This window comes from Podarcis pityusensis, assembly GCF_964106645.2.
Source record: "Podarcis pityusensis genome assembly, chromosome: 1".
In the NCBI taxonomy this organism is placed as follows: Eukaryota; Metazoa; Chordata; class Lepidosauria; order Squamata; family Lacertidae; genus Podarcis; species Podarcis pityusensis.
Window position 1 is genome coordinate 59,138,113 of NC_138028.1, and position 12,738 is coordinate 59,150,850.

Sequence of the window (12,738 nt, forward strand, 5' to 3'; positions counted from 1 at the left end):
AAACTGCTCAAAAATTGTCCAAAATCTTTGTCAATTTTTAACCAGCCAGGAAAAGAAAAAGAACTCATACATTTCACTATAGAATATTTCTAATCCAACACTCTCATATACTTCCAAACTATTATACTCTAACCACAGCAACCCTGCCAGGGTAGTAGAACACAGTAAAAGACACCAATGCAGTTCAAAATGTCGCAATTTGTTTTCACATTTTGTGCCATTTTTGAAAGAGCAAAAACATGCATGAATATTGGTAGCACAAGTTTTTAACCAACCACAGATGAGAAGAGATGGAGGCGGCTTGCGGTTTTTGTTGTTTTGTTTAGAAAGGGGAATTTGTGCAAAACGAAATTAAACCAAATGCAACATATGCAGTTTCTAAAAATAAAAATGCGTCGGATAGTTCTCAATAAACTCAAGCAGTACGATAATTAAATTGGAATGTCTCATATTATATATCAGAGAAAAAGAACTCCGGAAAGCAGAAAGTTCGCCTCCTTCCTTGCGCGTCACGTGTGAAAACGCCCGACGCGTCACAGCGAAAGGGGAAGCCCTTATCCTCGTGATAAACTGTAGTCAAAGGCGGCGCGCTCAGATTCAGCTTCTCTAAAGAGACGAGGCGTTTTCGCGAAGAATACCGGCGCCCTCTAGCGGCTGACCTGGGAAGGAGCAAAGAAACGCGGCGCTGGAGGAAAACGGCCCAAAACTACACCGTGAGCGCGGCGCTCCAGCCAGTCGGGCTGTGACGTCACGAGGGAAAGCCCGAGTCCTTTGGAGCATGCGCGACGAGGGCGATCGCGTTTGGCCCCGCCGGCTTGCCGTCCGTTGCCCCCTTACGTCGCCGCACGGTGAGAGAACCAGTCGGTGGCTGGGAGCCGGTGAGGCAGGAGCCGTCGTAGGCCATGGAGGCTGACGCAGGCGGGTCGGACGCCTTCGATACCATTGTCATGGCGGAGACGAGGTAGGGCCGGATGGTGTTCCCGGGTCTGCCTTGGGCGTCCTTCGGGGGGAGCTTTGCCCGCGTCCTTCGCCTCCGCATCGGGCAGAGAGGCGCGGCGTCCCTGGGGCCTCCCGTTTCCTGGGCCCCGTTGGGCTCGTTTGCGGCTCTGAGCCTGGCTTTATAGGCCCCTCGGGGAGGAACCCGGTGCTGAGGCTGCTGCTTCTCTCTGGGAAATTGCTTTCGCTTTCGGAGATCAGGGCCCAAACTCGGCCCCATAAAAAGAGCCCTTCTGGATGATGCCTTCGGTCCATCTCGCCCAGCATCCTGTTCTCACAGCGGCCAAGCAGCATCCAAGCTCCCCTGCAGCGGTTTCCAGCAACTGGTCTTCGGAAGCATTGCTGCCTCGCAGCTGCGTTCGTCGACAGCCCTCTCTCCTCCCATCCATTTGTCTAGTCCTCTTTTGAAGCCGTCCGCGTTGGGGGCCATCGCTGCCTCCCGGGGGTGAGTTTCGTGGGTTGAGGAGGTGCTTTCTTTTGCCCCTCCTGAAACTTCCAACATTCAGCTTCGTTGGCTGCCCACGAGGTCTAGTGTTATATGAGAGAGTTTAGAATGTCATAAACTTATATTATGCCCCCCATGGCTGCTGTCATTTTAACACCTGTGTGTTAGAAATGCAGTTTCTCATCCTCCCAGAGATGCAATACGAGAGGAAAGTTTAACCTGCTAGATTTCTGCCTGTTGTGTCACTGTTAAAAAAATGAGATTGCACAGAGAATGATGAGGTGGTGGTAGTTCTGTCTCTCTCTCTCTCTCTCACACACACACACACACACACAGAGAGAGAGAGCGCACCAAGCTCATTGGTAGCCTGGCCAGTTTTTACTTTTCCTCCATTCTCTAGTCTGTAAAATAGGAGTAAACGTGACCTGCCTTAGAAGGGCAGTTCTGTGTGATTGTATTGTTTCTTTTCACTTTAATGTTGCAATTGCTTCCCCTAGAACCCTTAATGAGAATAGTAGCTTTTACAAAGTATGTTCATATTCACTAGCGTTAAGAGCACTATGCTAGTCAGTCAAGTTTCACTGTATGTCCATATATCAAGAAAATAGTAATGCATATATTCTGGCTCATCGTCATCGCTTTATTTGTATGCTGCCTTTCCATAGTTAAAACCATGCTCAAGGCTGCTTACAGCATGAAACCATTTATGTGAATGCAAACACAGCAAAAGCAAGTAAACGATACATATAAAACACATTAAAAAGTATACAACCAGATTGAAACAATTTCCACATAAATCATAAGAACTATAAGTAGAGATACTCCCCAAACAAATAACAGCAGCAGCAATGACCCCGCCCCTAAATAATACTCCAGCTCAAGAGTCTGTTCCGCAGCCTCAGCTTTTGCAGCTTTTTGCAGAGTCAGGGCCCTGCTCTGTCAGGCCAGATGGGAAAAGACCTGGAAGGCTGGTCTTCCAGTACTCACAGGCTCATATCTGCCATACCAGTTCATCTGCCTTACAACTTAGAAAATTTAAATCTATAAAACCATTTATAACCTTGGCAGTTTGAACACTTTTTGTGTGACCTGAATCAGTTTGGGCTAAAAGTGAAACCCTGTCGCCTAAAGAGCATCTAACAGCTTTAGAACGTAGCATGGTATAACTTCAGCCACCTCTCTGCCCATGGACAAGTACTTTCAAAGTGTGGGAAATTAGTAAAGTGCCTATGCATTACCATAGACTCAACACCACCTAAAATAAATACTTGACTTAAACTAAGGGAATTCAATTGCAATATAATTTGCTTGCTGGGGGAACTGCTTCAAGGAAGCTTAAGATGACTTTCTGAAAGTATGGCTTGCTGCTGGATCCCCTTGAAGCTCTTTTTCCAGAAGTTCTGTCCTGTCCTTAGGTTTTATGAATACAACAAAATATGAGTTCTTGTTGTTGTTTAGTTGTGTCCAACTCTTCATGACCCCATGGACCAGAGCATGCCAGACACTGCTGTCTTCCACTGCCTTCCGCAGTTTGGTCAAACTCACGTTTGTAGCTTCGAAAACACTCTCCAACCATCTTGTCCTCTGTTGTCCCCTTCTCCTAGTGCCCTCAATCTTTCCCAACATCAGGGTCTTTTCCAGGTAGTCTTCTCTTCTCATGAGGTGGCCAAAGTATTGGAGCCTCAGCTTTAGGATCTGTCCTTCCAGTGAGCGTTGCCGTGGCGAAGGGGCTTGAATAACTCAGAGAAAGCTATGAGCTACGCCGTGCAGGGCCACCCAAGATGGACAAGTCATAGTGGAGAGTTTTGACCAAACGTGATCCACCTGGAGTAGGAACTGGCAAGCCACTCCAGTATCCCTGCCAAGAAAACTCCATGGACAAAGAATAAGTTTTTACCGGGGGGGGGGGGACCGATATAACTAGATGACTTTACTTAACTGTATAACTGTTTGTATAACTTTATTTTCTTATTTGCCTTATTTGTATGCCACCTAGTAAAAAGTATGTAGCACTAAGATGATGTAGCAAAGTTTGGTCATACTTGAAGAAATCAACTGCACATAGTTAATCCCATTGAAGCTGGTTGACACTCAGTGGGACTCCTTTTGAAGTTAACATGCATAGGATTGGGCTGTTAGCCTCCAAGGTGCAAGCACTCTTTTGCTGCTTCAGCCTAACGGCTCTTTCAAAATCTTTCTCTCATTTCAGATTTCATGGTGAAGGCTATCAGGAAGGATATGCTGAAGGAACACGTGTTGGACTCCTTGAAGGAAGGCAATATGGCATACAACAAGGTGCAAAGATTGGTTTAGAAGTATGTGTTAAAAAATAAATTGAGCATTTTGATCAAAAAAAGCAACATGACAATCTATGTTTCTTGGGGCCTGAATTTATATTGATCTATAAAGTGAGCATCACTGTTTCTGCTGCTCTGTTACTGGACATATCCAAGTTCTATGCAAAATTCATATTGTAATAATAATCCTAGATTCAAACCGGTTTTTTTAGGCTTCATTCTTAAGTATGTTTACATGGAAGTAAGTCCCGTTAAATACATATCTAAGATTTTCTTAAATGAAAAAGACATAATTGGCATAACAAGGAAAATTAAATGATCTCTTTCCAAATTTGTAGATTGGATCATATCTTGGTTTTGCAATGACATGGCAGAAATTGCTTCATAAAGGCTCTGATGAGAAAAACAGGTAGGTTTTTAAAAATAAAGCCAGCGTATCATGCATTGGTTCTCCTTGTTTCCTTCAGATTAAAAAGAGAAAGAGAGAGAGAGAGAGAGAGAGCAGATAATATCACAGTAGAAGGAGGAGAGAGAACGTAACACCATAAGACCATAACACCAACAATAAAATAACTGGGGAGGTAGCAGCGCTGGTCACTAAGAGTGACCAGGATTTAAGCATCAAATATCTATTAATTTTATTTCATGAAATTTATACACTGCTTGGTTGTGTAAAAAAAACACACCCTCAAAACATTTTACAAAAAGATAGAACCATAAAGTGAGGGAAAAATTACAATATATTAAAACATACAAGAAGTTAAAATACTAAAACGGTTTAAAATTCACATCAGCTTTTCTAAGCATCTGGGTAGGCTTGAGTAAACAAGAACATTTTTAGCTGGCGCCAAAAATAATATAGTTCCAAAGTGTAGATGCTGCCACACTAAGTGATTGGGTTCTGACAAATGTGGAGCGAGTATTATGTGCGCCTGTAATATTATATCATACCAATAACTCTTAGCACAGTATTGTACATTGTGCCATTTTAGTTGTGTTCAGCAACATTACATCTATATCAGGATTCAGAAAACATGATTCTGAACGCTTGGCTTTGCAAATTTAGCAGTGCTCAAGCATGGTATTTGGTTGATTTTCACTGGGCAGTACAGGTGCTTTTACCTTCTGAAACAAAGGGATGTAAGTTAAACCATGTGCTCTGCTCTTTCTACCACCTCTTTATAACATGCTTTCATGCTGGTCTGGCTGGATTACCTCTGTATTTTTAGGTGTTTTGGCAATGACCACCACTAAATATCATGTGGATGCAGTTTCCATTCCTCCTTCAGATACAGAGGTGACTGTTAACTGGCAGGAATCCACTGCTAGACATTGAGAGATGAGGTCATGTGTAGGATATCAGGGTTTTTTTTATATATAGACAGCATTTCTGGGCTCAATGCCTGGCAAATGGATGCCTCTCTGACCCAGCAAGTGCCAGATTGCTAAATAGGGGTGTTTATTTATAAGTTTTGATTGCATTGCTAGTTCGTACTCTGAAAAACAACTGAAATGTAGTAATTTTTGTCCAATGCACGGCATACACGATGTAAGCTGTGGCCCTAACCCGTGTCATTTGTTCTGCTGCATTTAAGCATCTGTTGCTGAATTGCCTTCACTAAGCATGTTGAAAACCTGTGTTTACATGAATTCCTTAAGATGTATATGAAATTTTTTTCTGAGCTAGTGTTGTTCCGCATACAGGTAGAAGATATGGGTGTGGAACATCTTTGTTCAAATTCCATTTGTTCAAACATCTTTTTTAGTTACTGACTGTTCCCTTCTATGGAACAGGAAATAATTTAGGGTTGTCATTTGATTTAAGGAATCAGTTAGTTGATTAAGCTTCTCTTGGGGGGCCCATGGGCCCATATGCAAACTGGAGAAAATGAACTCTCTTACCTATTCTGTTGGCTACAGTAGAATGCTTACTTCAAACCTATTTTCAGTGGAGAGGAGACCCTATGCGCTCATGGGCACCATGTTGTGAGCACAAAGCAGGAAGGCTTTTTCTGACCAAGATCCTGTGCAAAATAGACAAAATGGAAATGCAGACATATTTGCAAAGCATTTCACTGGAGGTGAGGAAAGGTACTCTCTTCACACATTCAATTTGAATGTCCAAAGTGTGCTACTATCTATATATGTTTTGAAGATATTTCAGAAGAACAGGTTTTCAAATGGATTTCTACATATAATTCTAGGGTAGCATGGCTGCATCTCATGCTGGTCTAATAAGGGGGGCAAAAATAAATTCTGTGGATTGGTTAAATGGCAAGGCTCCTCTGTTGCAATCCCTTAGAAAGAGGCAATGCTGGTCTGGGTATCACAGTCTGACTTGCGTGATTTGCCTTTACAGGTATTATTGATGCCAAGGCGTAAAGGGCCATTGTCAAAGTGGGTCCCACATCTCAGTGGTAGATATTTGTGAACATAGCTTTGATTTTGGTGAGTTGTCCCTGGTATGATGCTGAAACGAACAACAGTAGCAAAATACATTTGAAGGGATTGTGTGACCAAAGTCTGTATTTCAATACATCAAATTCTTAAATACTGTTTGTAAAATAAAATGGTCTTATTTTTTCAGTAAAAAGATAAAAGCTCTAGAGTCATTAATAGAGATGATTCGGACATTTCCTTGTGAGGATCCAGCCTATGAAAAACTTCAGGAAGACCTGGAGAAAATCAGAGGACGGTTTAAACAGGTTGGAAACTGATTTTAGTGTTGGAATAAAAGGAGTATTCATTTCAGCTGTATTCAAATTGTATGCTATTCCCATGGAACAATAATGTAATCATCATAGCTGATATCCAGTGTTGCATGAGCAGACCCGCCCCCCCCCCCAATTCCCACCCCCCCTCCATACCTTCCCATGTCTCCCAAAATCTGCTTTGGAGAATATGGAACAGATTTTGGAGGTGTGCAGGGTGCTGTAGCTCAGAGGGAAAGATGGGAAAGTCCCACTGCATGTGCAAAAAGCCATTCCTGAGGTGTATGGACACAGTAAGATTAGTGCTTTTTGTCAGGGGGCACTCAAGGGGCACGCAGTACCGACACCTCTTTTGTTGCTGTTAAAAATGTGGCCCTTACTGTAACAACACGGCACCTATGTTTCTAGAAAAAAAAGCACTGAGTAAGATGTCACCCAATGTAACTTAACTAACGGGTAACATCCAACTAAATCATACTAAGTAAGCTTAGGTTCATTGGCTTTAATGGATCTGTTCTGAGTGTGACTGACATTGTATATCACTTGAGGATAATGCACAGTATAACTATAAAAACCATTGTTTACAATTTCTGTTTTTCATTTTAGGTTTGTTCATTGCTGCATATTCCTTCTAGTGTTAGACTTGGTGCTGAAGGATCTGCACTTACATTCTGAAAAGGACCACAAATGGAGAAAAGAACTCCCATCAGGCTACTAAAGAGGTGGTGAAATCTTGAGTGGAGAGAATGAGGCTAGAAATTAATATTGGAAATTGGACTACGACACAGTGGCTTGTTAATATACTGGTGTCATTTGTATTGAGTAGGTAACTTTGAAATGACTTCAGGTACTGTGATCTGGGTCTTGTAAACACTTTCAAAATTTCATTTGTAAACCTGACATTCTCCTGGCAATGTGTGTAAAGATATATCGCACTATATTAGTGCAAGAAATGCAGCAACCTAATCTGTAAAACAGATGTTATCCGTATATGTAGTTGTGTCCCCCTCCTGGCATGCTGTGCAGTCTAAGCTGATATTACTATAGTGATATAGTTCACAGATGAAAGCATACTTTTTAATAGATATCTGGCCTGCTGGCCCTCAAAGAATGTTTCATTCCAAAACACCACTTTTCCTTTGAAATATCTCACACACTAAGATGAGAAATATCTTCAGCACTGAGATGTGGAAATGACTTAGCCTGGCTTTAATACATTTTCTAGAAAATGCAATTAGTCTCTCATCAAAATAAGGAAACAGAAGTGGGAGCCTTTGCAGAACATTTCAAGTGCCTTTGTGGGCCAACACATACACACACACACACACCCCTGCCCCGGCTGTGGTTCTTTAAGCTTTTTAAAGGATCTATTTGGGAAGGGAACAAATTGGCCCAGTGTACCCCTTTTCCTCCTACCTGTGCCCTTAACTGGTTGCAGTTAAGGGTAAGTAAAGTAAGTACCAGTTTAACTCTCAGCTCTGGGTAGGAAAATCTACCCAGCTCTGTTCTTTGTTGCCGCATTACTTGACAACATGAGACCAGCATACATGCTCAGTTAAAGGAAGTTGGATGGTTTGCTTTCAAAAGCCAGTGTTTCCTTGCAGTTTTTGGGATTCCCACTGACAGTGTTGACTCTTTCTGCCCTACCCATTTTTAATCTCAGCATCTCTGCACTTGGAATATTCACTTTTTAAATGGAGGGGGTAATATTCCTGGTGCCTGTGAACATGATTATGTAATAACTAAGTTTAGGTGTGATTCCCCCCAAAACAACAACAACAACAAAACCCATGCATGTTCGCTGGGGACAGGGCAAAGAAGAAGCTGACCCATAGCTCTGGTTTCCCCCTATTATCTTGCTCTATATACATGTGCTGCATCCATGCAAGGAGAAAGGTATCCTTTCTGTCTTAGCTACCAAATAGATCTCCGTAAGCAAGCTGCTAGTTTAGGGCCACCTAGTGGGAAAAGTAAATATATCATCTAGGAAATAAAGATGTAAAACTGTTTTTGTGTTTCACTGGAAATTCCAAAGGCGGTTGATAATTTTTCAAGAGATCCTTTTTTCATATACAGTGGTACCTCAGGTTACATACGCTTCAGGTTACATATGCTTCAGGTTACAGACCCTGCTAACCCAGAAATAGTGCTTCAGGTTAAGAACTTTACTTCAGGATGAGAACAGAAATTGTGCTCCGGCAGTGCGGCGGCAGCAGGAGGCCCCATTAGCTAAAGTGGTGCTTCAGGTTAAGAACAGTTTCGGGTTAAGTACGGACCTCCGGAACGAATTAAGTACTTAACCCAAGGTACCACTGTATAGACATGTAATCCTCAAAACCTAAACTCCAAATTGAATGGAACGTTGTATGCTTAAACTGCTTTGGGAAAATAAAATACGGAAACCAGCCCCCCCCCCCCGAAGACCCATTTTGATGTTACGCAGCTTTCCATGTTTTTACAGCTTCATTGTATCGTGCAGTACAGTGATTTCCAGCTTTGCCTTTTCATTTCAATGAGATTTCAGGATTTTTTCCATTGCAGACAAGCAAATATTCTTCTCCCTGACATTTGTTCTGATGCAGGATAATCTTCATTCATGTCCTCTAAGTTCCATGGTGGATTGTTTAGTTGTAACCATTTACTCATGTTTTGTTCAGAACTACACCTCTTAATATTGTTTGTAATGCTGATCGTGGAACTCAAATGTACTGCATGAGATGGTCACATCCACAGCCTGTTTTGTATTGTGTCCCCCGTCTGGTGTTGGATGTCATTTTGGAATATCCTTTTCTTTGTATTAAAACCTTTTTCTTCATATTTTCTCTTGTGGCAGTCCAGTTCACTGTCTAAACTGCAGACTCATGAGAATTTATTAACCCACTTAATTTAGTCAGATTTTTGTGAGGGGACACAAATTAGCTAAAATAAACTAATGTGGGAGCACAATCAAGGGGGGGGAGGAGTCTCTAGCAAGGGGACCGGAAGTAATTTAGCTATATGCCCCATTAAGTAAAATTGAGAAAAACAGTATACATGAGCCTCCTTCAAAAGTTACAATAGGCTAATGCAACCAGGTTGTAGGCTGGTAGCATGTTTGCTTTCTCCCACCCCATCACCAGTCTTCTAATTTCCCAATTCATAGAGGCTCCCCCATCACTACCTGTTTTAAAATCCTGGTTTTTCTAGGGTTCTAAACCACATGGGAATCCTCCACAGGTACAAAAGGTTCCCCGCTACAGAGGCATGCCAGCTCTGAGTAGGAAAGCAATGAAAATGGCAATGGGGGAATGGAGCTAGAGCATTTGTTCATGTGTTTACATTTACCTATAATGGCTGAGAAGGGTGAAATAATATTGCAGATTTGCAGTCAAGGGCATGGATTAGCCAGTGTTCAGAGTTGATGGGCTTTAGAGCCCACAAACAACATGTTGCTCATTCCCAACCTAGCTAGATGTGCACCAGTGGAACTGCATCCTCCTATGCCTCTGAGAGCCAGTGTGGTGTAGTGGTTAAGAGCGGTAGTCACGTAATCTGGGGAACTGGGTTTGCGTCTCCACTCCTCCACATGCAGCTGCTGGGTGACCCTGGGCCAGTCACACTTCTTTGAAGTCTCTCAGCCCCACTCACCTCACAGAGTGTTTGTTGTGGGGGAGGAAGGGAAAGGAGAATGTTAGCCGCTTTGAGACTCCTGAAGGGGAGTGAAAGGCGGGATATCAAATCCAAACTCTTCTTCTCACCCTTGCCACTCTGGAGATGCTCCAACCCCACACGAGAATATTTTTGGCTGGTGCAACAGACTGATGTGGGGAAGAACAGACACACAAGTTCCTTTGACTTTCCAGTTGCACATTTCTGAACCCAAGCATGTATGTGTGCAATAAAAGAGACAGGCCATTTGTTGCCCAGAGACTTAATTTTCAGTTTTATAAAATATGCTTGGCTAAAATACCTTGCATTATATATGGCAGCTATCTCTTTGTTTTTCTAGAAATGGCCAACTGCAGAGACTTCTCTGCCTCCTTGACAGAAATCTGTATTGCTTCAACAGGTGAGAAGGGACTATAGGTTGGAGCACCAACATGAGAGGGCTTAGAAGGGATCCTCTGGCAGTTCCTTCCCCCACCTAATCAGGACCATTATACCAGAAGAAGATCATCAGTTTATTAAATCTGATGGTTTGATTTGTGTTGTAGGACTGATAAATGCACACACCCATTTTGGAAATATCAAGGTACAAATTGACACTTGTAAGAGACACGTTTATTGATTTAAATTTATTAAATTTATATACTGCCCTTCATCCGAGGATCACAGTTTATTTGTAACTTTAAAGTTATTTCCAAAATGATTGGTTAAGAGTTAATTTGCATCTGGATTTCTGTCTAGAGACATTTGTTGAGTTCCTTTGCTTCAGAAGTTAGCCACTGAGACCTCTACATTAGATTAATTTTTGTTAAGAGCCAATGACTGTATGTAAAAATCTTTGGTGACCTCATTGTCCAGCTGTATAGCGTATACCTTTGGAGGAATGGTTGTAAATTAGCAACAAATCCACCTGCCCCCTAATATTACAGACTAGCTTAGGAAAGGTGTTGATTCCTTTATATGGGATCTGGTTTACACAAAGGAGATTAGATTAATCTCGGTTTGCAAGGTTTTTGAAACCTAAGATCCATAAACTCTTTTATGTCTACGTCTATTGTTCTCGGTACTACCAAATTAAATATACACCATGCCAAGTGTGGAATGTCTCTTTCTAGGCGGCAGCTTTTAAGGTGAAGATTTAATTATATCAAAGACTCTACACTTCGGAGTAACACAACCTGGACCATTAAAATATATAAGAAAATGTCTCCCTTGTACAAGATATTACACTCATGTTTGACACAGACAAAAATGACCCTTGTGCTTTGATCCTAAGTAGCATGCTGCCTTTTATGTTTCCTTGTCTGCAACCCATTCTGCCAATTAGTTAATTTGATTATTTAAAAAATGGTTAGAGCAGAATAGCTTGAGGTTTAGAAGACTTTAAACGTTGTTAATGCCACTTGGCTTGATGGTCCTTTTGACTATTAGTTAGAATGCCATGTGAACTTTCCTTGCAGGGATGTAGGTCTGTACAGTTGGCAAAGTAGTCAAACCAAAGATCACAAAAATATTAGTAAATAAATGCATTAATATGTAAAGGGTGACCCTAGGCAGAGGGGGGGGACCATTTTCAGCCCGAGGGCTGCATTCCTTCATGGGCAGCCCTCTGGGGATTATGGCTGGATACATCTGTGGCTGAACATATGCCACTCTCCATCCATGCAAGCAAGATAATGTTACAGTTCAAGGACCTCGGAAGGGGACACTGTCCGGGAGGATTGCGTTCAGCCCCTAGGCTTGAGGTTTCCCACTCCCGTGTATTTACCATAAACCACTGAGGTCAGTGGAGCTTTTCCCCAGGTATATGTATATGATTGCAGCCCTATAAGTGGGGGTAATTTTCGGTGTTATAAGTTAAATAATTTCAATAGCTTTCATGAGTGCAAATATAATAGGACCTTAAAGCAATTTTGCCCAAGTGCAGCTTCATTGCTCACATTCCTTAAAACGGACCATTAATTAATTTTAATATTTTTTTACCACTTATATCCTGCCAAAGTAGCTCAATCCTGCCCGCAAGAGTGTTTATAACAATAAAAACACACAGCCGACATCTATAGAAATAACCATCCATGGTAGCTGCAAAAAACAACACCTCACCCCAAAATGAATAAAATCACAATTTCTGGGTGAGGATTAGTTACACATATTGATTTCAGTGGAACCTAAGGGTGAACTATTTATTTCATTTAAAAGCCTTCTAACCCACCATTCCTGACAATGAGTCTAGGGCAGAACATTGTGTCCCCTTTTAACGTAAACCTCTAGACCAGTGGGTCCCAACCTTTTTTTTGGCCATGCCCCACCTCAGCATCGCTAAAATCCTGACCCCCCCGACATATAATTCTTATTTTTCAAAAAGTGAACTATTCATGTGGAGGAAGCCTAAAAGGCCGTTAGCTGTTTACAACTCATTCTCAAATTGCCCCCCTTAAAAATTGCCCTCCTGTGGGGCATGTGCCCCACGTTGGGAACCATGGCTCTGGACCTTTTGCATGTGGATGTATGAGGGGTGGCAATATTCTGCTCACTTGTTCACTAACAGCATAGTCCTATGTATGTTTACTGAGAAGTGAGTCCTCCTATATCAGGGGTCAGCAGCCTTTTTCAGCCGTGGGCCAGTCCACCGTCCCTCAGACAA

At 42.1% G+C, this 12,738-nt stretch overlaps 1 protein-coding gene across 2 annotated transcripts; it reads left to right on the forward strand.

The window, feature by feature from the left end:
- Positions 1 to 801: 801 nt before the first annotated feature.
- Positions 802 to 9,266, forward strand: LTO1 (LTO1 maturation factor of ABCE1). Of its 2 annotated transcripts, none has more exons than XM_080984446.1 (5): positions 802 to 961; positions 3,651 to 3,756; positions 4,077 to 4,147; positions 6,326 to 6,443; positions 7,056 to 9,266. In XM_080984446.1, the coding sequence occupies exons 1-5, from the start codon at positions 903 to 905 to the stop codon at positions 7,122 to 7,124; spliced, it is 423 nt and encodes a 140-aa protein (XP_080840572.1). In that variant the 5' UTR covers positions 802 to 902; the 3' UTR covers positions 7,125 to 9,266. The 2 variants fall into 2 exon arrangements, with proteins under 2 accessions (XP_080840572.1, XP_080840573.1); XM_080984447.1 differs by having other exon boundaries at positions 3,651 to 3,736.
- The last annotated feature ends 3,472 nt before the right edge of the window (positions 9,267 to 12,738 follow it).

Bases quoted from the DNA above. Each gene is read 5' to 3' on its own strand.
- LTO1 (XM_080984446.1), top strand. From the start codon at position 903: ATGGAGGCTGACGCAGGCGGGTCGGACGCCTTCGATACCATTGTCATG. The intron at 962-3,650 runs GTAGGGCCGGAT...CTCTCATTTCAG, and splicing joins ATTGTCATGGCGGAGACGAG to ATTTCATGGTGAAGGCTATC. The intron at 6,444-7,055 runs GTTGGAAACTGA...TTTTCATTTTAG, and splicing joins TCAGAGGACGGTTTAAACAG to GTTTGTTCATTGCTGCATAT.